Source organism: Drosophila persimilis, unplaced genomic scaffold, assembly GCF_003286085.1.
Source record: "Drosophila persimilis strain 14011-0111.01,24,50 unplaced genomic scaffold, DperRS2 tig00000579-arrow-pilon, whole genome shotgun sequence".
Taxonomy (NCBI): Eukaryota; Metazoa; Arthropoda; class Insecta; order Diptera; family Drosophilidae; genus Drosophila; species Drosophila persimilis.
Window position 1 is genome coordinate 2,366,285 of NW_020825322.1, and position 27,708 is coordinate 2,393,992.

Consider the following 27,708-nt stretch of genomic DNA (forward strand, 5'->3'; position numbering starts at 1 on the left):
TTATGATTTTCAATGACACTATAAATCGCAGAGTATATATTTATTGCAAATCGACGCCACGCTAAAAGATTTAAGTCCGATCCAAAAAAAAAAAAAGCAATTCCATGTCTTCCCCTAATCCTCTCAAGCCCATAAAACCCATAAACTATCCATATGCGATCTGTTCGCATAAGATCTATATAATTTTGTGCATATATATATTTTTGTTTTGCGTATAAATTATTCGCAATTTTTGTTTTCAAATTTTTACGAGCTTCTTTAATGACAATTTCGCTGAATTTGGACTGAGAAAGACCGATACGTACGCGTATGTGGGGTACGAGGGGCATGCCCCAAGCCCTCCTAGGCTCTCCTACGGACAGCTGTCTGGCTTGTTACGTGCCTCATTAAGTATTTTCGGTTTTTAATTGACAAAACAACCAGGAGACAAAATCAAATTTAATTTCATTTATTATAAATCTCAAATAATTTTCGAATTTTCATTAAATTTTGATTTTTGCAACAGAAGTATGCCAGGGTCGAGAGCTCGTGAGAGACTTGTTCATTGAAGAATTTTCATACGAAATCTAGAGGGGGAAGTGCTCTGGTATCTATGTATCTTTGGAATCGATTGAGGCCAGAAAAATATTCAGAAGAGCGGAAGATGCCAAAAAATTTGAACTAACTTGTGGCCTTCATGGACTTCAAACTATTAGATCTATCGTTATTAAGTAGCAATAAATCTTTTTTAAATTTCAGCATAATCTTGGGCATCACAGTCGAAATTGAAGTCAACAATTGGATTAGATCATGGGTCAAGTGCCGAGGTTCTGTGACCTTCATGGGGCCGAAACTTCTCTCTTCGATCGCGTTCACATTTGTCAATTTCATTTAATTTATGATGTGTGTGTGTGTGTTTTTTTTCCCCCTCATCTATACATTTGTACATACTCGTTTGTAGTATATGCAACCTTTTCTCTGTTGCGTATTCCCATTTCATTCGCTTCGACTTGTTCAAATAATTTTGTTGTCATCTCGCATATTTATTAGCACCAGGCCGCCAAATGGGCCTCAGAGCATCGGAGGCCTGAGAGCGTTCGTCGTTATTTATTTGCGCATACAATAAATTTCTTAAACAAAAAAAATACACACAAAATACCAGAAAAGAGCCGGAGATAATTCGACAAATGAAGACGCGTGCAAAGGCAATTGAAGAACGTGTGTGGAGAGTGCTCCTCCCTCCCTATTGGTATTGGGGAACCATCGATCTTTGATCGATCTAGCTGTTACAGTGTATATCAGACTATGTACACTTTTTGGGCATGGAGTCCTTAATTACAATTGTAAATATACCATTTTTCGCTTGCTCTAACTCCTACAGTCTCTGAGATCCAGGAGTTAGGATGGATTCTGGATCAGAAATATGTACATGCTCTCTATGGGTTTGGCAAGGATGCAACAGTTTTTGGCCTGCTCCGCACACGGCGGCGTCTGCCGTCAATCCAGCCGCACATCTCACGTCCTGGCGAGAGCGTCGAGCGGGTTAAACGGGTTCAAAACTAACCGCAGGCGTTTCCCTCCCCATCTCCCTGGCCAAGCACGGCTGTGTGTGTGTGTGTGTGTGTGTGTGTGTGGGTGCCCTTCTGGTTTTTACCTACATTCGGGGATTGTGGCGTTACTTAATGGCCAACACTCTTTGTTCTGCTCCATTCATGGCCCTTCTTTTTGTGGCTGGCTTTTCAAAGGCGCGTAACGTAACGGTATCACGGTGCAGTCCAGCTCGCGGTAAACGTTCCGGTCCGCGGATAGCGGTAAACGTTTAACAGTTAACAGTTAACGATAAGCGGTCAGCGGAATAACGAACTAAAAGCACGCCAAAAAAACAAAAAAAAATAAACAGTAACCGGACGACGAGGATGAAGGATGATAACACCGCCGATTCAATGTTTACCGTTAGGCTGCCGTGCCGTTCCGTGCGCCGCGTGCTTCGCCTCGAAGTGTTCCGGTGCTTTGGGTTCCGTTATCCGGCGCCACAGTTCGTCCTTTGGCCCCAAATGTTGTATGAGCTTCGGATGGCTTCGGGTTCGGGTTCGGCTTCGACTTCGGCTATGATTGAACTCAAAGAGGACTTTTACGTTCCATTCTCTTCCAACTCTCTCACTCAAAAATCCACTCAACCACTTCACTCAGTTTTTGAGCGAATGCGCCATGGAGCTGTACACCTCTTACATTTTCAAACGTGGATTAGCTTTTAAAGGCTGTTTAGCATATTTTCAAAAATAGTTCCCCTTTTTTTTAGCTCTAAATGTAAGTTTTAAAAAACTCAATTGCGCCACAGTTTGCATACAAAAACGTCAAGTCTAATCTAAAGCATAAGATTTATTTATTAAATTAATAACTTTCGAATTAATTTTCATCCTGTTTGAAATTTTACAGAAATGAGTTGCGAAGACAGGGAAATGTTGCCACAACTACGAATTGCGTTTATAATATTTGAATTTAATTTATAAAAAAAATAATAATAATAAAAATAGTGAAGAGGAGGTTTATTTAGTTTCATGGGTTTTAGCCATTTTTAGCATATTTTTTTTTTTCCAAGTCTAGCTAATATTGACTCTGGAAACATGGCAGCACTGATGTACTCTGCCGTGGAACAGCGGTGGTCTTGAGCTGAGTGCCCTGTGTATACGCATCTGGATTTTCTGTCCACTGTAAGCAGACGCACAAGGCACTTTTGCTCAAACAGCAGCAGCAGCATATTCCCTCAATTTTGATATTCCGTTGAATATTATTAGCCAGATAGAGCCCTCAGCCCTGCCCACATAATTTTATCCGATTAATGAATACATTTTCTAAGAGATTAACTACTTTCAAGTACTCCCATTTATTGGGAGTATGGAGTATGGAGTGTCACGTAAATTCTTACTTGTTGCTTGTCCACCGAAGTATGGGCATTTGTATACCCTGTTTCGTTAATTATACATGAAGATGCTGTTTCAGCAGATATCGATGACATCGATGATTTTCTCAATTCTAGAATTCCAGGGTATTCAAAATGTTGCTCAATCCGCGCCGTGTTGAGAAACAGTGTTGATCGATTTCTCGTTACATGAGTCTGGCCCATACATATTTAATGTTGCAAGGAATACCAAGCTTTTTTAAAAACGTAATTAATAAAGAAATATTCTCAGATAGATATGTTTTAGAAATATGCATGATTTGATTAGTGTCTTGTATATGTACATATATATCCCGATTCCGATACCTATTCTCGGTCTCTGTAAGAAGACAATAAACTCCAAAATATCGTTGTGAGAGTGACTAGATTCTCCATATATTGGCACCTTTGATGGCAAACATTTTCTCAATTCTATAATATCCACTTCCCCAGGGTATGCAAAATGTTGCTCCATCCGCTTGATTTCTCGGAACATGAGTCTGGCCCATACAAGTTGAATGTTGCCAGCAACATAATTCTTAAGAGAACGTTTTGGAGTATTGAATGTAGGGACATTGTTAAGCTGAAAAAGGAATTTTTCGCGAGGAAAAATCCATCCACATATCACATCACGCAATAGAGAAAAATCCCAGCAAAAGAGAGCAAGAGGGACCAAACGGCCCAACCATTATGCGTTCCAACTCTCTTACTCAAAAATCCACTCAACCAATTTACTCAGTTTTTCCGCTCGAATGTAACAAAATACGCTATATGTTAACTGAATTGGAAAATGTTAAACTGTTAAACTCCTGTTGAATGAATGATTAAAGACACAAACATGAAATTTAAAAGGGAAACCATATCGGATTTGGTAGCCCACTTACAATTTTTATTGGTGTGATTTGAGAGGGATTGTATTCACACAAGCAGCGAGCAAATTTGAATTTTAACGCAAATTGGAATGTAAGTTGCTATGTTAGCAGGGGCAGCTCACACACCCATACGCATACATTGCAAATTGCATCGAAATAGGAAATTCATTTGTTAATATTACGAGCACTCGATGGCGGTCCACTCTTAAGGGACGTCTCCTCGAAGAACAGCTCCAGGAGACTGCTTTTGAGCAGCTGATCGCCCTCCAGCCGCTCGACCCCCTTCCAGTGCAAAAGACTGGGTATTGAGCTGAGGGAGAGCGGCGGTTTCCGGAAACCATTTTTGTCGGAGCAATCCATCCAGGCATCCCGATTGCCCACGTCTATCACTAGGACAATAGCCCGCCGAGCGTGATTCCGGAATGCCGTCATAATGGTTTCCTCAGCTACGAGTGGGGAAGAAAAATGACAAAGAGTAAGAAATGGAAATCGGTACATCTCTGCTTTCATACCGTCCACACAGTCCGGACACCAGCTTTTGCCCTTGCTGTCCTTCTCGCCGTAGAAATACAAATAGATGGGACCCTGCTTGTTCTCGTAAGCCTTAAGGAAGTTCTGCAGCTCCTGGTAGCCGCGCACCGGCACGTATTCCGTCATTGTATTCCTTGTGTTTTCTGGCGAGGGATTGGAACTTTTTCCGGATTTTGGGGCGACGCACCGGCTAATCTAATTGTGTCGCTGCGATAGCCGATAAGTTCATTTACAAGTGAGTTTTTTATGATTATTTGCCCTGCCCCTTCACCAGACGGTGGAGATAAAAAATTCGCAACGATAGCAACAACAGAGTGCTGATGAGTGCTGTTAAGCGCGCAACTCAGCTGTTTCTGAAAATATTAGAATATGACACTTTCTTTTTTGACTTTACTGACTGTTCTAAGAACACATGATCCAAGATTATTAATAGCTTTTACTTTTTAAACAGCAGGGATACTCCAATGGAGCATATTTATTTCGTCACAACCACATTTAAAAAAAATCACACGAAAAAGAATACATCATACCGGAATAACCATAACAGATTACAAAATAACCGTAGTCTTAAAGAGTTTTGTTAGTCGTTACAGTGCTGTTAACAGGTCGTCTGTGCTGTTAGACGCATGTCAAGGTATAATTTTATACCTTGAAAGTGCATCGTTTTGATTTAATTTATATTTAATAATTTAGAAAATTCATGTTATATTATTTCTTTCCTGAACTTTGTTCCCGACAGATCTACACTGTAAATACAAAATGTGCTCAAAATGCGCAATCAAACGCCATCTACATTAACAGACTGATACTGTCAGACGTGCAAGTGGGCTGTTAAACGCACTCCGCATAAACAAAAAAAGAGCCAACTTTTTTAAACAATTTGTACGGAAATATTAGACGCCTGCCACCAATTTATGCGATGCCAAAAGAAAGTCATGTACGACCCTCAAATAAAGAATAACTTCACACTGTTGCCCAATGCCCTTTTCGCTCCAACAGAACATCGTATGGAATCCGCCGCAAGTGAAGCACCTTCTGATGCTCTTCAAACGCCACCGGAATCTCTACGATCCGACGGACCCTGATTACAACAAAAAAGGCCGTCGGTCTTTTGCCCTGGCCAGGATTCTCCTGTCCCTACGTCAAGCGATGCCGCAGCTCACCGAAGAGGATGTAGTGAACAAATTTGGCAGCATACGGCGCAAGTACTCGGCCTTAGCCCTGCGTATCAACGAGCCGGGCGTGCAGCTGCCCTACTGGTATCAGTTCATGGAGTTCTACAGGCCACATCTGAAGAACTGGCGCCACAAAGAAAGCCCGCCCTTCACAGCGGTCAGCGTGGCCAAGCGGCCAAAGCCCGACACAGATGAGCATCTGGCGGCCCTGGACGCGATTCTTGGCCAAAGTGTAAAGAGCGAAAGGGCTGGTGCCCCAGCCGATCAGTCGGCTTCGGATGATAGTAGCGAGGATGACGACGAGGACGAGTCTGACGCCAGCAAAATAAATCCGCATCACAGCCGCTCGTCCGCCCAGGCTATTCTGGATACGGCCACAACTATGCTGGGACGTTTGGCCGACCGCGTTACCTACACCCCCGACGTGGAAGCCTTTGGCGAGATGGTGAAGGCCGAGATGCATTGCCTGCAGCCCCACAGCCGGCGCCGTCTGCGCAATAAGCTCATGGCGGTCATCATCGACGAGGGGGAAAATTCGAATTATATGTAGCACACCATTTTTAATGGTAGAATATTCGATAATATTTATAGATATGATTTAGGCGTCTGTTAACTTAAGAAATGAAAGCATTGCAACTGTTCGCTTGGCTTGGTTATTGTTGATGGAAAGTTTCTGCTGTCTCAGGCCTCGCCCTGACCCAAATGGCAGCGACCAAACTTGAACTTCATTGGAGCTCTCCCAGCAAGGTTGCCCTGGGTCGAGAGCCAACAAAGAAAACTGCAACTTCAGGTGAAAAATCGTTTATAAAAACCGAGTTCGGTCTGGGTAACACAAACAGTAGATTAACCAGATCAAGATGGGTAAGTCGCGACGGCCAGGGAGCACTCCACTGAACCTGCTCACAGCCCGATCCGTTCCCAGCCTGCCATAAGATGTCTTTCCGACCGATGCTGCTGGTGCCGGTGCTGCTGATTCTGCTGACTGTGCACTTGGAGGCCTCCAAGATCGCCTACAAGAAGCCGCTGTACGGCAAGGGGAACTACATTAAGGACAAGCGCATAAGGAGCAAGTCATTGGCACTCCCCACCACCACTACCGGAGCCCCAACCACCGAGGAAGATTGGCCAGCCGCCGTGGAGTTCATAATTGTGACCACACCGCAGCCAGAGCTCAACAGCACCACAGAGTCTAGCAGGAGTACCAGCATCAGTGGCACCACTGAAGCCTTCAGCACCAGCAGCCAAGCCTGTGGCAGCACCACACCAGCAACGCCTGCAACTCTAGCCACAGGGACGACGACAACCTCTAACAGTTTGGACAACACATTGCCATCGCCGCCGACACCAGCGCCAGCATCTGCATCGGCTTCTAACCTGGACAACCACCCAGTGCCGTGCACATGCGGCGTGTTCCTCTCCTCGCAAATGCACCATGGACTGCAGGAGGCGCCGCTCATCCATCAGGAGCTGGATCGCATGTACCCGTGCAATGCGATTGGACGGAAGCAGTGCCAAACCAAGTGCCTGGAAGCGGTAAGAGACAATCAGACAATCGAGACGGAACCAAGAAACCTAACCTGACCAATCTCGTCCAGATCGTCCAGCACCTGCCCAACTCGGCCAACATTGTTTGCTCTGCACTCGGCCACGACTGCCACAAGGAGCGGGCCTATTTGTTCATCAAGAATTGCCACAATCAGTGGGTTAACACCAATCTGCAGGCCGGCAGGGAGTACTGCTGCAAGGCCGGCGTGCCCTATCGCTGTCCTCTGTTGGGCTAACTGGTTTGTTTCCCCATCTGTGGGCTCCACAATAAATGCTTTGATATACCTACCTATACCTATAGCAGACATATTATGACCGACTCTCGGCTGAGCTGGGTTGGGCTTTGGGTAGTTGAACATACATTCCAAAATTCGAATCACCATTATCCAAGGAACACGTTCGACTCACAGAGTTAAACGCTGTTGTTCCAGTTACAGACGTTCGAGTTACATATGTAAAAAGAAATTTGCAATGAAAAAGACAAAAAGATTTAGAAAGAAATCAGTAAAGAGCGAAGATATGTATACAATGCGAAGCACAATCACAAAGATCAAAAAAACAACAAACGTACGATACGCTCTGAACATTATTTAGGATCTAAATTTTAGATCGAAGTTTAGACACAGCGGCGGCAATCAAACGCGCTGTGTACGTCTGTTGTAATATCTATGTATGGGGATAGCCTAGAAAGCATTTTCCATCGCCGCAGAGTCGCAGGGGTTCGTCAAAAGTTGAATTTGTTTTCTGTTGGGAAGACTCTTTTATTCCCGAAGAGTCTTTCAGAAGTGTCGCAGGAGATTCTTTCGGAGTTGGTCGTATATAGGGTAACCTACCCAGCAAACCAAACGCTCCCAAATGATATCGCATACGAGTCAAATGCGAGACTTAACCCGACAAAACGCTCGCATTCGGACCCGCATATGATAGAAATATGATACCCATAGCAGTATCAAAAAAGACTCATAAATGATATCGCAAGAGGCTCACAAATGATTCCTTTGCGAGCTATCATAAATGATATCGCAAAAGGCTCGCAAACGATGTCGCAAAAGGCTCGCAAGAAATAGTTTTTGCGAGAGTTTTTTTTGGACCCGTTCCCATTTTGTTCCGTAATAAAAAATATTTTTAATTTGTAATATGAAATGAATGTAATGTATATATGTAATATGTATGAACTATGTACTAAAATTAAAGTTTTTTTGCATCACTTTTTTCCAATCTGGCCTTCCGTTCCTGAGCATACTGGGGTTAACGGGGCTAAGTTCGATTTCTTATCGATATACGAGACACCAAAATTGAGGCAATAACAATAAAAGCCATCGCCGTAGCAGGAAAACAAGTCAAGTATTTAAAACAAGCCAGTCAAGCAGAAAATTGATTCATTAATCGGATAAAATTATGTGGGCAGGGCTGAAGGTTCTATCTAGTTAGTAATATTTGACGGAATATCAAACACGAGGAATATGTACGTACAATAGAACATTAAATTTTAAATCGGTATATCTTATCGATAAATCAGCTGCTGACTAGCAACTTATTAAGTTTACGTCGGGCAAATATCAAGGAATAGTTTTTACGAAAATACTAACAGGTGAGTGGCAGACGGGGTTTTCCCAATGAACAATTGAATATTAGTAACCAACCACCCGGCAGCTGTTTAAGGAAAATGGTGTGCGTGCCGTGCTTTATCATTCCGCTGCTGCTCTATATCTGGCACAAGTTCGTGCAGCCCATTCTGCTGCGCTACTGGAATCCGTGGGAGAAGAAGGACGCCCAGGGGAATGTGATCAAGGCGGGGCCGGAGTTCCCGTTCGAGTGCAAGGGCGGCGTCTGTCCATTTGTGCCCGGTGGCAAGAAGGCAAACGCTGACAACGATACGGTGGAGACCACATCATCTGAAACAGTCACGACTACAGCTTCGGACGGCCAGGAGACTAAAACTACAACCATCACAACCGGTGGTAGCAGCAGCACCACCACCACAACCACGTCGTCGTCCTCAGGGCCAACCACTGAGCCCATCCCGGAGGAAACAAAGAAGTTAATTTAGTCAAAATTTCATGTTTTTTTTTCTCGCTTGTACAATAAGTCTTGACACAACGCACACAGTCACTCCACGGGTCCCCCGCTGTGTGGGTGTGCTGGGGGACACGTTATCTAAAGAGCAGCAACCAATTACGCTTAAAAACGAAAATATGTTAACTTAAATGTAATACACATCGCAATCACCCAAATTGAGTTGTTTACTGCTGCATATGCTTCAATTATGGGTTTGTTTACTAGCTTCAAATAACTATATAAATTCATTATATTTTGTCTTTTTCAGGTGTCGTCTATGAAGTCGTTACCTCGCTGATCAATATCGAGGCTCAACCGAGGAACATCTTCCAATCAGACACCACGATAGTACTTACTCTAGGAAGGGCTCAACCACAAACTCAATCCACGGATGGGATTTGCCTCTCTTGACACTTGTGTAAGGCCTCTACCGTAGTAAATATTAAGTCAAACAGAGAGGGAATTGCGGTGCATTGATGATCTTTCTTGTGTGATTAGGGGGGGGGGATCAGGGTTCCTCAGCCAAAGCCAGGCGCAGGTGGAGTGTGTTAACACACAAAATTATACTCATAGATAATGGACGGATGAGAAAACTATGATGCCATACCGCGTCAGCATTGTGGAAAATATTTGTCCAGAGGGGCTAGCCGAAAGCCATGCCTGTGCTGCTTGGACGATGCCTGCTCACAGTGGATATGGAAGTGGGGTCTGGGGACTGCAGGCTGTAGGGTTTCCAATGCTTAGTTGCGTGCTAATGGCTTCTGCCATTTGTTGATTGTTTGTTGACTTTCAAAGCCTTCTTTTAAGCGGTCAATGCCCAGAAGATGAACCCACTTTTTGGAGTGTCTGATGGAGAGCCATGCAATGCCTTGGAATAAACCTCTAAATATACATATGTATGTACTATCGTTCCCAGTTGGGTTTATGCATCCCTTTATCTATGGCCGCTTCTAGCATTCCCTTCTGTCATACACAAATATCGACAAAAATTAATTGTTTTTAAAATAATTATTTAATATTTATTATTTATGTCAAAAAAAGTTGCATTTCTGTTTGTTGTTTTGCTGTTTAGATTAGGAAAACAAATAATTTTACAATTTACACATTAAAAACTTATGAAAAACAAAAAAAAAATAGAGATGGAAAGAAGAATGAATAAAACTCAAATAAAAAATTTGTAATAATTCGAACAAGAAAATCGGTTTTTTTTTGTTTAAGTTTTAGTATCTAATTTCCCCGTTGCATATTTTTTGAAAATATCTATCCATCAACTTAGATTTTAGGGGGGAGTGTGAAGGGGGGAGGGGCTTATATATATAGAAAACTTGGCTGGTTAAGGTCTTTTCTTTTCGTTTACATTTCTATTCGTTCTTGTCTTGTTTTTTTGTGTGTTTTTGTTTTGTTTTTTGTTGTTGCGTTTCGTTTGTTTGTTGTCTTTTATATGATTGTGATTTTGTGGAATTGTTTTCTCGCCTTAATTCAAACATTTATGAGAATCTTTTTACAGTTTAGCTTAGTTTAAAATGTAATAATACACAATAATCGTATCATAGTTTTATAATTATAATTATAATAATAAAAAAAACGTGGTGTAAAAAAAATGGGATATTTTGATGGGTAGTATATCTAACAATTTTGTTTATATAAGCACTTCAGTTTCGATACCAACAGAACTCCGATATATATCGGAGATATCAGATAATCGTAGAATTCGATAAAAGCTTAATGGCTAAACGTAGCCTAGACTTAGGCCTAATGATATATATATATATATATATGTATATATATCCGTATGTGTGTATGTGTCCTTAGATCTTATAGCTACATATATCTGATCGGAACGGTATAGAGTGCCAATCGTTCAGTATTTTTCGCTAGTATAAGGTTTTCTCTGTCTTTTGTTTTTGTTTCTGTTTTGTTAACTGGAAGCGACGACGATGACGTTACGACAAATCAAATGCGCCACAAAACGACGACCCCTTAAGTCCTTTTAGTCTTAGTCTACGTATGCATCTAGATGGTTAAAAGATATCTACATATATGGGTAGATATGTATGGATATATATATATATATATATATGCGATCTAGATCATCCAACGATTTCAACGCGCACTGTACAACAATCATTAAAATATAGAATTTAAATTATTACAAATTATTACTCTCTCTCTCTCTCTGTCTCTGTTTCTGTATCTATCTCTTGCTCGCTCTCTTTCTATTTTGATCGGCTTCTTTAAATTAAAACTTATTCCCTAAACAGACACTAAAAACCTAAAAATATATAGTTTTTTAGCTTTTCTTTTGTTTATATTTGTAGAACGTAGTCCCAGGGACTCTTTAAGAGTCGCATGCACCACCGTTCGGTCCGTCGTTCCAGCACTCAGCGGCCCTCGGGCGGCATTCAGGCATTCTGGCATTCTGGCAGTCTGTCCGTCCGTCGTCATATGTAGATGGCCTCGGATCCCTTGTTGGCCTGATGGCCACCCGAGATGTACAGATTGTTGGCCGCCGGCGATTGCACGCCCTCGGACCAGTCCGAATTCGAACGCGGCGATGATGAGGACCAGTGTCCGGGCGATTCCGGCGAGGGTGTGGGATAGCTGTCCAGTGTCTGGACGAGATGCTGCGGCGTGTGTCCGCCCGAATGCTGACTGGGCGGCGTTAGGTACTGATAGAAGGCCTGATTGTGCTGCGACGACGGCGATAGCATGTTGGTCGATGGCGATGATCCGGACATTGAACTTTGTATTGAAGGCGGATTCATTTGACCCGAGTGAAATGAGTCTGCGAAATATGGGAATAGAGAGATTATTAATACATTATTTCTGCATTTTGTGCATTTTCTGCATTTTCTGCATGCTTTGGGCAGGCGACAACTCTTACCCGGAGATCCACAAAATCCATTCAAGTCCAAACCTGCTGAACCGAACTCCAGGCCTCCAATCTGCTGCTGCTGTTGCTGATGTTGCTGCTGCTGTTGCTGCTGCTGCTGTTGTTGCTGCTGCTGCTGCTGTTGCTGCTGTTGCTGCTGCTGTTGCTGCTGCTGCTGCTGTTGCTGCTGCTGTGGGGATAGCGTCTGCATTATTGCACTGCCCTTGGATGATTGGGGCGGGGCAAGCATAATGCCCATATCGCTGCCGGTGGGCGAGATGATGCCCAAGCTAACTGGGGAGCTCTGTGGCCCCTGGCCGCCGCCCAGCAAGCTGTTTAGATTGCTGCCACCGAACTGCTTCTGCTGTGTGGCGTGCCGCATCGCCTGTATGTGCGTCGGGGATGTGGGCAAACTAGGACGTGATTTGGCTGGCGATGGAGAGCCTACAAACAAACAAAAAACAAAAAACGAGAGACAGATGCGATTAGTAAGTGCATTCTGGCATGGAATTGGATGGACTCACCCAGATAGGCGTGCGGCGACTGGGCCAGACTGCTCTGCACCGAGTGCGGCGGCGACTGATTCGAATAGGGGGGACTGAGACCCTGCTCATTGCTGCCGGCACCCGTCAGGCCACCGACGAGGCCGCACATGCCACCAGGCCCGTTGCGGCTGCCGCCGATGATCCCATTGCCGTTGCCGTTCATTCCGAGTCCCTGGCCATTGAGCAGCTCCTGCTGAAAGGGCGAGCCCATCGAGTAGCCATAGTTGTCCAGCTTGATCATGTCCAGGCCATTGCCGGGCGGCAGTGATTGCAGCGACTGGGCGTTCTGTGAAATGTGGACAAAAACCAATTAGATGCTGCCTCCTGGGCTCCTCCTGGCTCCTTCGACTGATGGACACTCACCTTGATGCAATCCTCATAGCTCGGCGGCTGTTTGGCTCCATTGGGGCCGCTGGGCTGTGGCGCGGCCATGGCGTTCGAGTACATCGAATTGGTGTCGTACGGGCTGGGCAGGTTCCCGTTCATTCCGAGGACACCCAGCGGCGAGGAGGCATCCAGCTCCAGCGAGGCCATCACTCCGGCCCCGGCAGCCGATGCCGACAGTAGGGATGTGGGTGGTGGTTGGGGTGGTGCCCCCGCACCCGCACCCGTTACCGCACCGGATCCCGCACCCGTCGTGGATCCACTCATCAGCTGTACGGGATTGAGGCCCGTCCCATTCCCATTCCCATTTCCACTCCCATTCCCATTCCCATTCATGGCCCCCTTTTTTGAGGCCGCATTTGTCTTTTTTGAGCTGGCCTTGCGCCTGAGACTGCCGGCAGCGTCCAGGCCGTTGTCGGGACTGCTGCCCTCGATCAGCTTGGCCTTCTTGGCGGCCTTCTGCTTGGCCGTTTGGCTGCTCTGCTTGCCGGCCCCGTGGGCGCCGTTGCCGGCGCCGCCCGCCGATATAACCGTCGGCTGGGTGATCAGCTGCGGCTGTTGGCCCGGCGGCGGGGAGCCGATCATCGCCTGCGGCGTCATGCTGAGCATCTGCGGTGAGCGGGGCACATGCTCGTCGAGCAGCCGGACAATGTCGTGGTGCAGCCGCTCGCTGGCCACGTCCCGGGGCAGTCTGTCCATGTGGTCGGTGATATCGCGATTGGCGAAGTTGTCCAGCAGGGCCTTGCAGGCCTCGTAGCTGCCCTCGCGGGCGGCCAGGAACAGTGGCGTCTCGTCCTTGTCGTCCTGGGCATCGCGGTTGGCATGGTGCATCAGCAGGATGTTCACCGCCTCCGTATTGTTGACGGCAGCGGCCCAATGGAGGGCCGTCTTGCCCGAATTGTCCGCCGCATTGATGTCCGCATCGGCGGTGATCAGGTCCTCGACCATGCCCTCGATGGCCAGCCGGGCGGCGAGTATCAGGGGCGTGGTGCCGTCATGCATGCGAGCATTCAGATTGGTGGCCCTATTCCGCAGCAGGATCTGGAACACGCCCATGGCATCGGCCGCCACAGCGGCATGCAGTGGCGTCCTGCCCGTATTGTCCTGGCAGTTGGCGTCCGCTCCGGCGTCGAGCAGCCGCTTGGCAGCGTCCGCCCGCGCATACCGGGCGGCCAGATGCAGCGACGTCTCCCCCGTCTTGTCCATGGTGGCGTCCAGCTGGGCGCCCTGGGCCAGCAGATCGGATATCACCTGGGCGGTGCTGTCGTCATTGTTCTCGATATCCTCGCCGCTGTCCAGGCCGCCGCCCCGCACCGCCACGATCATCAGGGGCGTGAGGCCGCAGGGACCGCGCGCGTCCACATCGTGCTTGCCGCCGTCCTGGTGGGCGGGCGGCGTCATGATGGCTCGCACATCGGCCACATCAAGATGGGCCTGCGACCAGACCCTCTGGTCGGCCTCCTCGTACTCGCTGACCATCGTATGGTCGCTGGCATAGCCCCCGTTGTTGCCCAGCCCCACCACGGAGACGGGATCGCTGCACTGGCGCTTCGGCAGCGGCATGTCGCTCTCATCGTCCGACCACTGGCCGCCCGGCTGGCCCACGCCCTGGCTCTGCATCGCCCCCCGTTTGTTCAGGTTGTGCATCTCCTGGCCGCGCGGATCGCGATGATGCCGAGGGCCTTCCCTGGCCGGGGCGCGGAAGCCCTCCGGGAGCCACGTGACCCCATGGGCCCGCTTTCGCTGGGTGCTCAGGACCATACCGAAGAAGGCCAGGGCTATGATCACCAGAATGATGCCCGTGATCACATACTTGACGTTGGCCGGCGGCTCGCCGCCGTCATCGTCGCCGGGACTCTGGACGCCGCGTACACTGTGGATGGGGAAGGCGTTGATCTGATGCTTGGCCGCTGTGGCGGCCAGAAACTCGGCCGCCTCTGCCGCATGCTGGAAGCACTCGGTGCACTTGCGATTGTCGATCTCCAGGTAGATCTGGATGCCCGTCTTGTAGCCCTGCTGCGTGTAGAGGATCTTGTTCTTGCGCGCGAACTCCGTGTCCTCGATCTCGGGCATGCGCACGGTGTCCTTCCAGTTGATGATCATGTCCCGGCCGAGCGAGTCCTTCTTCATGCGCACCGTCGTCCGCAGCATGTGGCTCATGTTGCGCAGAAACTGGGCCTGCAGCGACCGGAACTGTTCGACGTCCATCAGCATCACGACGGACATGGCGCCCTCCGCCAGCTGCGGCGACTGCGTCTTGTTCTCGCAGTCGAGGCCGTCCCAGCTGCACTCGGCATTGTTGCAGTAGTAGTCGCAGACGCCGTCGCCGTAGTGCTTCTGGCAGTAGGCGTCGTACAGGAAGTTGCAGCTCTTCAGCTTGCGCTCGCAGTCGTGGCCGTCGAAGTGGCACGCCACGTTGTTGCACTCCTCGTTGCACTTGCCGTTCTTGAAGACGTTCCAGCACTCGGGCCCGGTGCAGTTCGCCCACGGATTGATGCCCAGCGAGCAGTCGTTGCCGTCGAAGTTGCACGCGTAGCTGTTGCACTCGGCATCGCAGATGCCGTTGCCCTGCTTCTCCTGGCACCCACGCTGGCGGCACATGGCCCGCTGCTGCTCGAGATCGGCGGCGTAGCGATCGAGGCCGCTGCTGGAGCTGCCGGAGCCGCCCCAGCCCGGATAGCTGGCGTCGTACACGTGGCAGCGCTTGCCCTTCCACCGGCTGGGGCAGAGGCAGTCGTAGTCGCCGAGCAGGTTGTCGCAGGCGGCGCCCTGCTGGCACGGATTCGGCTGGCACTCGTCCAGGGTGTCCACCTCGCAGTGCTCGCCGGTGGTGCCGCGCGGGCACTCGCAGCGATACCCGAACCCGTCGTCGTCCACCACACAGTTGCCGACGAGGCAGGGATTCGAGTCGCAGTCCTGGCCGCTCAGCTCACAGTTCTTGCCGTAGAACCCGTTGTTGCAGATGCAGTGGTGGCCGCTCTGCCGGATGTTGCAGTTGCCGCCGTTCTGGCAGGGACTGTGCGCGCAGAAGTCCACCTTGTGCTCGCAGTGGCGCCCCATGTGCCCCGGCCGGCAGTTGCAGTGGTAGTTGTTCACGAGCTGGACGCAGTCGAGGGTGCCGGCGTTCGAGCAGGGATTGCTGAGGCACTCGTTGATGTCGCCCTCGCAGCGGGCGCCCACGAAGCCGGGCGGACAGACGCACTCGAAGCCGCCGACGCGATCGATGCAGCTGCCGTTGTTGTGGCAGGCGCCGGGCACACAGTCCTCCTGGTTGATCTCACAGATGATGCCCAGCGTGCCGGGCGGACAGCTGCAGCTGAAGTCCTTGACCAGGTCGTGGCAGGTGCCGCCGTTCTGGCAGGGATTCGGGGCACAGTCGTCGATGTTCAGCTCGCAGTTCTGGCCCTGGAAGCCCTGGCGGCAGTTGCACTCGTAGGCGCCGATCAGGTCGCGGCACGTGCCGCCGTTCTGGCACGGCTGGGAGGCGCACTCGTCGATCTCCTGCTGGCAGTAGCTGCCGGCATAGCCCTGCGAGCAGTAGCACACGTGGCTGTTGCCGTGGTCCTTGCAGGTGCCGTTGTTGCACAGCTGCCGCAGGCTGAGCCCCTTCCGGTCGGCGGCGTCCTGGCAGGAGATGGTCTGCACGTCGCACAGCTTGCCCGTCCAGCCGGAGGAGCACTTGCAGCTGAACTGGTGCTTCATCTGGCTGCAGGTGGCCCCGTTCTCGCAGGGCGACTGGCCGCACCAGTCCACATAGTCGCCGCACTGCTTGCCGGTGTACCCGCTGGGGCAGTGGCAGGTGTACTCGTCCCGCTGCTCGTGGCACGTCGCTCCGTTCAGGCAGGGCGAGGAGTCGCACTTGTTCAGCTTGTACTGGCAGTTGGCCCCCGAGAAGCCGGACAGGCAGCTGCAGTTGTAGCCGTTGATGCCGTCGATGCAGCTGCCGCCGTTCAGGCAGGAGCTGTCCGTGCAGTCCTCGTCGTTCGTCTGGCAATTGATGCCGCTGAAGCCCAGCGGACAGGTGCACGTGTAGCTGTTCACGTACTGGCTGCACGTCGCCCCGTTCTGGCAGGGCTGGCTGAGGCACTCGTTGATGTCCGTCTCGCAGTGCTTGCCGTCGAACCCGTCCACGCACAGGCAGCTGTAGTCGCCGATCCCGTCCAGGCAGGTGCCCCCGTTCTGGCACGGGAACGAGGCGCAGTCGTCCGTGTTGATGGCGCAGTCGCGGCCCTCGTAGCCCTTGGTGCAGAGGCACTTGTACGATCCGGGCACGTTCAGGCAGCTGGCCCCGTTCCGGCAGGGCGAGCTGAGGGAGCACTCGTCGATGTCCTCGTCGCAGTAGCGGCCCGTGTATCCGAGCTTGCAGGTGCACGCGAAGTCCAGGAAGTTGGAGCTGGGCGTGCACTTGGCCTCGTTGCGGCACCGATTGCTGGCGCAGGGGTCCAGCTTGCTCTCGCAGTCGCGGCCCGTGAAGGGCACACGGCAGACGCACTTGTAGCCGTTGACCTTGTCGATGCAGGTGCCGCCGTTGCCGCACGGATTCGTCACACAGTCGTCGATGTTCGTCTCGCACTTCTGGCCGGTGTAGCCGGGCATGCACTGGCAGGCGAAGGCGTTCAGCTTGTCGTAGCAGGTGCCGCCGTGCTGGCACGGATTGCTGCTGCACTCGTCGATGTCCGTCTCGCAGCGCTTGCCGTTGTAGCCCGGCGGGCAGTGGCAGATGTACTCGTTGATGCCGTCCTCGCAGCGAGCGCCGTTCACGCACGGATTCGAGGCGCACTCGTCCACGTCGCTGAGGCAATGGGCGTCGTAGAAGCCCCGCGGACACTCGCACTTGTAGCCGTTCACCTGGTCGATGCAGACGCCGTTGTTCGCGCACGGACTGCTGATGCACTCGTCCACGTTCTTCTCGCAGTGCTGGCCCGTGAAGCCGGGCACACACTGGCAGCTGTACGAGTTGATGCCGTCGATGCAGGTGGCCCCGTTGTTGCACGGATTGCTGTGGCACTCGTTCACATTGATCTCGCAGTTCTTGCCGCTCGTTCCCGGCTGGCAGTGGCAGACGTAGCTGCCGACTCGGTCCTGGCAGTGGCCGTCGAACTGGCAGGGATTCGATTCGCACTCGTTGATCTGCTTCTGGCAGATGTAGCCCGTGTAGCCGGGATCGCAGAGGCACGTGAAGCTGTTGTTGCCGTCGATGCACTTGCCGCGGTGGCACGGATTCGAGTCGCAGTCGTTGATGTTGATCTCGCAGCTGGTGCCCGTGTATCCGGGCGGACACTCGCAGCTGTAGCCGGCTATGGAGTCATGGCAGATGCCCCGATTCCGGCACGGCTGCGACTGGCAGTCGTCGATGTTGATCTGGCAGCGGGCGCCCGTGAAGCCCAGCGCGCAGCTGCACGTAAAGTCGTTGATCTTGTCATGGCAGGTGCCGTCGTTCAGGCAGGGACTCGACTGGCACTCGTCGATGTCGATCTCGCACTGGGTGCCCGTGAAGCCCGGCATGCAGACGCACCGGAAGGTCCCCGGATCGTCCAGGCAGCTGCCCTCGTTCTGGCAGGGATGCGACTCGCACTCGTTGATGTTCGTCTCGCAGCGGGGACCCGTGAAGCCCTGCGAACAGTTGCACCGATAGCTGCCGGGCGTGTTCACGCAGATGCCGTTGTGCTCACACGGCGAGCCCTGGTCGCACTCGTCAATGTCTTCCGAACAGTCGACGCCCTTGTAGCCGGTGGCACACGAGCAGGCGTACGAGCCATTGATCGGCGACGTGTCGCAGATGGCGTCCTCGTGGCACGGATTCGAGGTGCAGGCATCGTCCAGGTGGCACAGCAGCCCCGTCTTCCCCTTGGTGCACTGGCAGTAGAAGCTGCCGACGCCATCGATGCAGGTCGCACCGTAAAAGCAGGCCGCCTGCACACAATCGTCGATGTTCTCGCTGCAGTCCGAGCCGGCCCAGCCGTTCACGCAGATGCAGCTGTACGATCCGTGGGTGTTCGTGCAGGTGGCTCCGTTCTGACACACGGCCGGACGCAGGGCGCACTCGTCCACATCGTCCTCGCAGTAGCGGCCCGTGAAGTTCGGCGGACAGCTGCATCGGTAGTCGTTGATGCCGTCGATGCAGGTCGCACCGTTCTGGCACATGTTCCCCGAGCAATCATCGATGTTCTGGTCGCAGTTCTTCCCCTCGAAGCCTGTCCCAGAAAACAAAGAGAGAAACCAAAAGTCGTTAGTGATCGTTTGCTAATCGTTATCGATCATAGATCGATTGAACCCTTAACTTATACTTTGATTAAATCTAAGGATAAATTATCTGTACACAGACGGGAATGGAACCACCTTTTGGTGGCTTTCAAATCACTAATCATCACTCAAAATAATACCCATCGAAAATTCATAAATTTCCTTTGTAATCCATAAATAATTTCCCCTCTATCAAAAACCTTACTCTAGATCGATATATAACTGATTATTACAGATATACAAAAATAATGCTTATCATATATAAAATCATATATATAAGATCATCTGCTTATGTATTCCTATAGGACCTTCTCTGTTACTGACTTTATTTGGAGGACACTGTAGTTCTATATTCTACAAAAATTAATTCCATATGGAAAGAAGTTCGACTGTAGCTATCAATCATATACATACATATGTATACTGTTGGATAAATATATTTTCATTCTTAAACTTATTTTTAAATACATTTTTGATTGAATTTCCCTTCGTAGTGGATGTGCCTTGAATAAACCATACATATATTTTATATACCTTTAGTATATTTTTAGTTTCAGTTTCAGATTAAAAAAAGTGATCAGATTTCTGTGCATTTTGGCTTCTGTTTTTCGTTTGCGAATCTGCCGAAGGAAGATTCAATGAATGAAACGGTCACACTGCCACTGCCTCTGCCACTGCTCTCTTTCTCTCTCTCCGAAGACTGCTCTGTCCATGGAATATTAATAAGAGGGTAAGGCAGAGGCTGCTGGAAATGCACATGCTGCGTGTGTGTGTGTGTGTGTGTGTGTCCAATGAAGTGCATAAACAGATTTATGGCAACATCATAAAATGCTTCAATAAACGAAAACGTTTAAGGCAACAACAACAAAGAAGCAACAAAAGACGAGGGAATGGAAGAATACAACAGAAAAGGTGGTTGTCAGTGGCGAAGGAGCCGCACAAAGCGCAAAGGCCGCTTAAAAATATCGCCTTGTTGGAGGAATGCTCTGCAGCTGTGTTGCACATGTTTTGTTCCAAACACCACAGACAGAGAAAGAGAGCCGGCGTGGCTTGCTCTCCCCTTCTCGTTCTCTCTCTCTTTCTAGAAAAGTTACCTGTACTCGCTCTCGCTCTCTCTCCCTCCTCCCTACTGCGCATAGCCAGCGGCGGGCAATGTTGAAAACGGAACAACGAAACAACAACGCTGCTGCTGCGCATGCGAAGCGAATGGGCAAACAAAATATAACGTAAAAAACAGAGACCGAGGAAAGGCAGCCACCGCCGCTGCCGTCGCGCAGAGCCATTCATACATGTGTGTGTGTGTGTATGCGCTATATGCTCTGTGTGTGTGTGTGTGTGTACAACACGTCTTTAGTTGTTCTTTCCCACGGTCTCATATCTGGCCAGCCCCAACCCGAAGCCGAAGCCACAGCCGCAGCCCGAAGCCCGAAGCCGACGCGAACGAACGCGAACGCGAACGCGGACGCTGGCTGAAGCCCGGTCAGCGCTATCTTGAATGCGCGCCAAGCAAAACGAGCGTCGGGCTCTACCCCATTCCACACTACACTACACTCCCTCCCTCTCCAACATACAGAGTGAACGCCAGCTACGGACAAGCGACTGTTTACATGCCCTCACCGATCGATTCTCCATCGTGGCATCAATAATGCGAATATGTCGTAAATATATTGATTATTGAATTAAATTAATCCATATTTTTTATTTAATATTTTTTGTGCTGCCAAACATTCGATCGAAAGGATAATGCCTCTCTGCGGTGTAGGGTATACACAAATGTTGCTTATGCTGCGCGCGCGCTTCGGCGCGGCTTGCTCTTGCCCTCTCTGTCTGGCATGTGTTCGGTTGCTCTCTCTCTCTCTCTCGCGCACGCCTGCCCGCTGCCGCTCCACACTCGATCGAGTTTTGGGCTTCGTTCATTGCGCTTTACTTTGCTTTTGGTTTACTTTGCTTGTGCTTGTGTGTTTGTGTTTGTTTCGAGGAATTAAATCGCACTTTATGTGTGATCTCTCTCTCTCTCTCTCTCTTTGGCTCTCCTTCTCTTGGCTGCTGCTCTTGTTGCAATGGTTTTTTGGGGTAAAAAAAAGCTCTCGCTCTCTCTCTCTATCTCTCTCTCGCTCGCCCACAAGCTTTGTTTTTAATGGTTTTTCTTGCTTGGTCGGTTTTAAGTTGAGTTTTTTTTGTTCGTTTTTGTCTTTTAGTATTTTGTATCGGGTCTACAAAAGGAAGGGCCCACAGTCGAGACACACACACACACACACACACATATGTATGGCATGTAAGAGGGAAAGAGACAGACTGCTGCAACTTGTTGCCTGGAACTTTGGAACCCTGGAACGAACTCACGAAGAGTGGCATTTTAAGTGTCTGTCTCTCGTTCATCTCTCTTTCTTTTTTATTTTTAAATAAACCAAGGCAGGCTCATCAATTCAGGATGGAGGAAGAGAAAGAAAGAGTCAGAGCATAACAGCAACAACAACAACAACATCTGCTGTTGCACACACAGACACATGTTTCATATTCGTTTCGCTTTTTTTTTTCAACAGTAAAAGTCACCCAGTCACTTAGTGACCGCCGCACTTTGAACTCTCCAACACTCGGGAACACTCGGTTTGCAGATCAGATCATTGGATCAATATCTATCCGAAACCCCAACAACAGACGGCCAATGATATGATATATGCATGGAGAAAACCACAAAGAATTCCTTTAAATTCTGTTTCAGTTTCTAAAGCCAATGAGAGTCGAAGGCTCGTATTAAATACTTGAAGATTTCCTTTCCTGCAAGGACAGGACACCCATAGAAACGATCGAGTTTGAGGCCTCTGAACCTTCCTTTTTTTCTCGTTTCTGTGCGAATTTTTGCTGGTCTCTCCAACTTGTTTCCCAGACCTCCCCAACTCGTGGCTCTTCGCTCTGTTTCTTCTTTCTTTATTTTGCATAATGAGTGCAACTTCCCCTCCCCCACAGATGCCAAAGTGCCTCCGCCCCAGTCCCAGTCCCAGTCCCAGTCACATCCCCGGCCACAGCCACAGCCACAGCCTCTATGTGCCCCATTGCGCCGTGATGTCCACAGGGCGCTTCGTGTCGTGTCTGTCTGTTGTAATTCGGTTGGGATTGCTCAACATTAGCCAGAAACAACAAGAAACCAGCCGCAAAAAGGCGTTATAACATTTCCCATCGTAATAAATATTGCAAATTTCGGTCACACTTTCACACGATCCCACCACTGATCCGATCCGATCCGATCCGATCCTATTCTATGCGATCCGATTCGATCCAAAAATGAAACCCAGTCCGACCCTGCCCTGCCCTGCCCTGCCCTGTGGTGTTCGCGTTTTGTCTCATTAGAATTTTTGATTGGGCGCAATTAAAAGGCCAGACGACACACAGAAGGACGGGGGGACGCAGAGCGGACCAGAGGCGAGTGACAATTCCCAGTGGCTGGTCACACTGTGCCCCCCACGGCCGTTGTTGCTGATGGCTGCTGCAACTGCAAATAATGTCGTGTGCAATTCTCCTCAATTGAAATGAATTAATTGAAAATTGCACACAAAACACACATACACACACATACACACACACACACTCGCGTACACAGGGGGTACTAATGGGTATATGCAATGCGAGCAATTTACATGATGATGATGATGAATACAACAAGAAATAGCATTGAATGGGCGACAATTGACGACAGAAGAAGGTTGCTCTCTGCTGAATCTGAATCTGAATCTAAAGCTGAAGCTGAAGAGTGTGCGGAAAGGGTGGGGGCAGCAAGAGGGGAAGATACAAAGCGATAGGCTCCCTAGCAGAAACAATCGAAAAACAAAGAAGGACTTAAATCTCGATAGTTTCTTCCCTTAAGCCCGCACAAGCAAATGAATTGCAACAGCAACAATATACATGCCGTGTACATGAACCTTGAATCGAGCTTCGCTGATAAGGGTTTATGTTTGTACAAAGACAAGTCTCTTAAAATCGATCGTTTTCCAGTGGTTAGATCCTGAAAATTCCATAGTCGAAAGAGGCTGCCAGTCTTTGGGGGGCTCCCGCATGCGCTGCCTGCCTGAGTGCATGCCACACTCTTCCCACAAATCAGTGGAATGAATGCTTAAGCACAGTTACGCCCTAAGGAGGTCATGCAACACACAATCAGCGCATTAAGGAGCCACCACAACGGGGCGCTGGAAAGAAGCAGATGAGGCCACGATCTCGGCTCGATGAAATTCGTAATGGGCTGTGGATCGGCCATGGGGGATTGGAATGGCGGAATGGAATGGAATCGAATGGTCTCCTGTGTCTCTGGGATGTAAAAGTTGAACCAAACTGATGAATGATGCTCTGAGGCTCTGGGTTCTCGGCGTGGGGGGAGGCAGAGCCGGGCAGTGGCTGACAAACGAGTTTGAACCTTGTGGCAGCAGCCAGTAGTCGATTTGCCGCGTGGGCGAATGTGGCAGCCACAGCAGCCATAGCATCCACAGCAGCAGCCGAGTCCCTCTCTCTCTCTCTCTCTCTCTCTCTGGCTCTCTGTTTGGCTCGTGGCTAGTCATGAGTCATGGACGGCGAGAACTGTTCTCATCGGAACTCACTGAAAGAAGTCTCAGCTGAGAACTTGTGGCCTCGGGTCTCTGCCAGCAATCGGAAACCATTATAAGCTTGGCTTGGACTTGCGACTGCCATCAAGATTTGCATTTGGAATTGGCTGAGACAGCGATTGGCATTCCAAGACATCAACGCACTTTTTTTTTTGCAACGAAACCCATTCATTCTTAGAAACTATTCTATAACTTATAGGAGATATATGTGTGGTACTTATGGGCCGATAAACACTCACCTGTGGTACATTTGCAGTCGTAGGACAGGCCATTCGATCGACAATTGCCGCCGTTCTGGCAGGGCGATGGATTGCAGGGCTTGTACTTCTCGTCGCAGTCCTTGCCCTTATACCCCGTGGGACACACGCAGCTGTAAAGTAAGAGAGAGAGAGAGAGAGAGATATAGAGATAGAACAATTAAATGTGGGGTTAAGAGTGCAACCGCCAGGAGGAATGGAACTTCCGTTTGCAGTACTATACGGATATCTGGATTTGGATTCGGATTTGGTATCCCGATCGGACAGACAGAGAGAGGGGTTATCTTTCGTTTGTGTGTGTATGCCACTGCCACAAGCGAGAGCGAGAGAGAGAGAGAGAGAGAGAGGGAGGAGTTCCTTAACCGGTTCTGGGAAAACCCAAACCTCTCTGTCTCTCTCTCTCCGACTCCGACTCCGACTCCGATTCCGAGTGGAACTCTCTTTTTTTATGGCCAGTTCTGTTGTTGTTTCTTACTTTGATTTTGTACAACAATTTTGATGCCACTTCCACTGGCTGCCTGCCTGCCACTTCTTTGTTCTTTATTCTTAATGTGATTTAAACTTAATTTGTTTGTGGCATGTAAGCCCAGCTCCAGCCCCGACTCCAACTCCAACTCCAATTCCAATTCCAACTCCAATTCCGGAGTGCAATGAGATTCTTGAGAAATGTTTTGTTGAGCCCGGAAAAACGGGTTTCGGCTCTGGGGTTTCTTTTTCGGGCACCTTCTACGTGGTGGCACCTTAAAAGGCCAAAGACAACGACCATGTCTGGGGCCACGCCCCGTCGCAGCACTAATTAAGACCATTAAAGAGCATTTAATTAAATTAAACAATTAAAAGAGAGGCACAACATAAGAGGCTGCCCAAAAATAGTCGAACATCGCGAATACAATTCTTTGGGGAGCCCAGAACCCATCATCTACTCCCCATAGGGTTTTTTTACAGAGTAAATTACATTAAAAAAAAAACCAAAAACGCCATTAAAAAATAAAAATACATATGCACCTAAAACCTGAGAAAAAACTCTGAGAATCGTATCGTTACTCTCGAGAGTGGCAATTGTAAATATAAAGTGATTTTAACTACATTTTACCATTTATATGAAAATATTTCATTTAAAAAATGTATAAAAAAGTTAATGGAAATATAGTTAATATTTAATGGAAATATATTTGATATATAATTAAAATATATTTCAAAACTAAATCAATATTTGTATATTTCGATAAAATATTTCCCAAAAATTGAATAAACTTTATTTATTTTAAATCGTTTTATATTGAAATATATGAAAAATACTTTTCAAAAGATTTAAAAATCTGAATTTTTTTGCATTCAAAAACCGATTGTTTAATTTCTTTTTACTATGCGATTTTTTCTTCGAGTGTACATACATGTGTAGGTTATATTCAGTGGTCAAAATGATGGATATTTGATTGACATGTGAACGAACACCCAGCAGCCGACTAGCCCAAGGGCCAATATCTCTCTCAGGGAGAGGCTGGGAGCAGGAGAGCTTGGCTCCTTCCTCTGTGGGGATCTTTGGATACGCCTCAATGAATCATGTATACACATCAATAGATTTACCTTTGACCGACTCTGAATTATTCATGGCTCTGTGCTACCCGAAAATTACGCAAAAAAAAAGCGACATTCAATTGGCCACAGCCATGAATATCGAATATCGAATACCAAATACCTTAATTATTCTCGTTTGTGTTCAACGTTTGTTTCCATTCATAAATAAACCACCGACTGACAGATGACAAATAAAATCGTTGTCATTTCGGGGGGTAGGAGGTGAGGGCGAAACACTAAGCCATGACTAAGAGACAGAGAATATTTAGCATGGAAACATCATAAAAATCTCAAATCGAATGGTTAGTTTATGCAAATCGGTAGCAGGAGAGCGAGAGCCATTCAACAGTGGCAGAAGATCATTAGGCATCCTCAATGAAACGAGAGGGGGAGGGCAATGGCTCCCCCCTTCAATTGCAATTTATTCGTTTACGAAATGCTCTCCCTTTTACACCTGACATTATGCTAATTGCAACAAACAGCAAACAAACAGCAAACACATGTTCACATCGCACTTTTCGGCTCGAATTGGTTTCTCTTTTTTAGTGGAGATGTAGCCCCCTATCCCCTGCCCCAGATAGACCCCTGCTCGGATAATTTGTGTGTTTCAAATTAAAAATGCAAATGAGAAAATCATTTAAACAACCAGTTCCACAACAAAAGATCGCCGGATACTTTGGGATCTTTTGTCTGATTTATTTTCTAAAGGCAGGTCGCTCGATCGCTCGATCGGTCGTCGTTTTGTGTATTTTAATTAGAGTGGAAATTGGCGGGCAATTTGTTGTTGCCTAAACGACAAAATCAATAATCAATAAACTATGCAAATCGTTCGACAGTCTTTGAATGCGATTTTATAAGTTATTAGTTTTAAATTGCCATTAATTAAAGGAAGTCCAAAGGGAAATGCAAATGAGAGAATTCGTTTGCTTAGAATCAGACGTGTCCGATCTTTTGTCGAACAAAGCAAACAATTTGCACTTGTCGCCGTCATTTGAGTTATCACAGGCTTCGCCACCGCCATTCGATTGGCTATGGATCAGTCCGGCGGAACTAGCCGCCGGCAGTCCAACTCGGAAACCACAACAATATTTGGAAGCGGTCCCAGGGCCAAAGGTAGAATCTCTGTCTTTTCACTCGTTCTGCTAAATAAATTTTCCCCTTTCTTCCTTCCCACCCTAGGAGCTTACTTAAACCTCCGCAACGCTTCTTCTCCTCGGAGCGTACTTAAACCTCTGCAACGATTCTTCTCCTTGGAGCGAACTTAAACCTCCGCAACGATTCTTCTCCTCGGAGCGTATTTAAACCTCCGCAACGATTCTTCTCCTTGGAGCGTACTTAAACCTCCGCACGGCTGCAGTGAATTGCCACTTACTTGTAGGATCCATGAGTATTCTGACAGGTGCCGCCATATTTGCAAGGATTCGACTGGCACTCCTCGACATCCTCGGCGCAAGTGCGTCCCATGAAGCCGGGGGGACAGGTGCAGGTGAAGCTACTGCTGCCGGCCAGGGCCGTGCAGGTGGCACCATTCCGACAGGGTGAACTGGCGCACAGATTCTTCGTCTCGCAGTGTTCTCCTGGAATATTAGATAGCCATTCGATGAGATACTCCCTTCCTACTTCTTCTCTATGTTGAGCACTTACCCGTATAGCCATTGGCACAGGCGCATGTGGCCTCCTGGAGGGTCTTCAGCTGGCAGGTGCCGCCGTTGTAGCATCGATGCCGATCGCAGGCATTCGGGACGGCGATCTCGCAGAGCGACTCGTTGAAGCCGAGCGGACACTTGCAGGAGAAGCCGGGAGAGATGCCGCCATTGCCGAAGGTCTTCTGGCAGGTGCCGCCATTCTGGCAACGGACCGTCGAGCAGGGATTGCGGTATTCGCAATAGTCGCCGACATAACGTGAATCGCAACTGCAATTTCGACACATTTCGATTATTAGATTTGATTAAAAATTGTTGTATTTGGAAGAGCGGGGATAGAGTGGGGGATACAGAGGGGGATATACTATATTTAACTAGTTTATGGACTTGTCGGCTTTACAGCGGCACTTTGCCAGATCTCCGATCGCCGCTGGCCGATAAGCCGCTGCCACCAGAAGGCGATCGAGAGAGAGCCGTCCAGCAAAGTGTTAAAGCT

At 48.7% G+C, this 27,708-nt stretch overlaps 5 protein-coding genes across 6 annotated transcripts in view; 3 read left to right on the top strand and 2 right to left on the bottom strand.

Moving 5' to 3' along the window:
• Positions 1 to 3,761: 3,761 nt before the first annotated feature.
• On the bottom strand, positions 3,762 to 4,624 carry LOC6598472 (thioredoxin domain-containing protein 17). The gene is made up of 2 exons (XM_002023664.2): positions 4,302 to 4,624; positions 3,762 to 4,235 (listed from the first exon to the last, which is right to left on the bottom strand). The coding sequence occupies exons 1-2, from the start codon at positions 4,444 to 4,446 to the stop codon at positions 3,955 to 3,957; spliced, it is 426 nt and encodes a 141-aa protein (XP_002023700.1). The 5' UTR covers positions 4,447 to 4,624; the 3' UTR covers positions 3,762 to 3,954.
• Positions 4,625 to 5,148: 524 nt separating this feature from the next.
• LOC6598471 lies at positions 5,149 to 6,136 on the top strand. The gene is made up of 2 exons (XM_002023663.2): positions 5,149 to 5,257; positions 5,320 to 6,136. The coding sequence occupies exons 1-2, from the start codon at positions 5,240 to 5,242 to the stop codon at positions 6,043 to 6,045; spliced, it is 744 nt and encodes a 247-aa protein (XP_002023699.2). The 5' UTR covers positions 5,149 to 5,239; the 3' UTR covers positions 6,046 to 6,136.
• An 85-nt stretch (positions 6,137 to 6,221) lies between these two features.
• On the top strand, positions 6,222 to 7,334 carry LOC6598470 (follicle cell protein 3C-1). The gene is made up of 2 exons (XM_002023662.2): positions 6,222 to 7,028; positions 7,091 to 7,334. The coding sequence occupies exons 1-2, from the start codon at positions 6,429 to 6,431 to the stop codon at positions 7,274 to 7,276; spliced, it is 786 nt and encodes a 261-aa protein (XP_002023698.1). The 5' UTR covers positions 6,222 to 6,428; the 3' UTR covers positions 7,277 to 7,334.
• Positions 7,335 to 8,435: 1,101 nt separating this feature from the next.
• LOC6598469 (UPF0729 protein GD16342) lies at positions 8,436 to 9,573 on the top strand. Of its 2 annotated transcripts, none has more exons than XM_002023661.2 (3): positions 8,436 to 8,631; positions 8,694 to 9,080; positions 9,367 to 9,573. In XM_002023661.2, exons 2-3 carry the CDS (start codon positions 8,707 to 8,709, stop codon positions 9,377 to 9,379), a joined length of 387 nt encoding a protein of 128 aa, XP_002023697.2. In that variant the 5' UTR covers positions 8,436 to 8,631; positions 8,694 to 8,706; the 3' UTR covers positions 9,380 to 9,573. The 2 variants fall into 2 exon arrangements, 1 of the variants encoding a protein (XP_002023697.2); XR_003408956.1 differs by having other exon boundaries at positions 8,439 to 8,631; positions 8,694 to 9,310.
• A 1,081-nt stretch (positions 9,574 to 10,654) lies between these two features.
• The window catches only part of LOC6598467 (neurogenic locus Notch protein), a 39,758-nt gene continuing 22,704 nt past the window's right edge, over positions 10,655 to 27,708 (bottom strand). The window contains exons 3-9 of the mRNA XM_002023659.2: positions 27,214 to 27,482; positions 26,942 to 27,146; positions 23,974 to 24,104; positions 12,879 to 19,093; positions 12,495 to 12,801; positions 11,983 to 12,414; positions 10,655 to 11,883 (exon numbers count right to left, since the gene is read on the bottom strand). Of these exons, the coding sequence (XP_002023695.2) occupies positions 11,540 to 11,883; positions 11,983 to 12,414; positions 12,495 to 12,801; positions 12,879 to 19,093; positions 23,974 to 24,104; positions 26,942 to 27,146; positions 27,214 to 27,482 (7,903 nt within the window). The 3' untranslated portion in view covers positions 10,655 to 11,539. The remainder of the gene's footprint in view (positions 11,884 to 11,982; positions 12,415 to 12,494; positions 12,802 to 12,878; positions 19,094 to 23,973; positions 24,105 to 26,941; positions 27,147 to 27,213; positions 27,483 to 27,708) is intronic.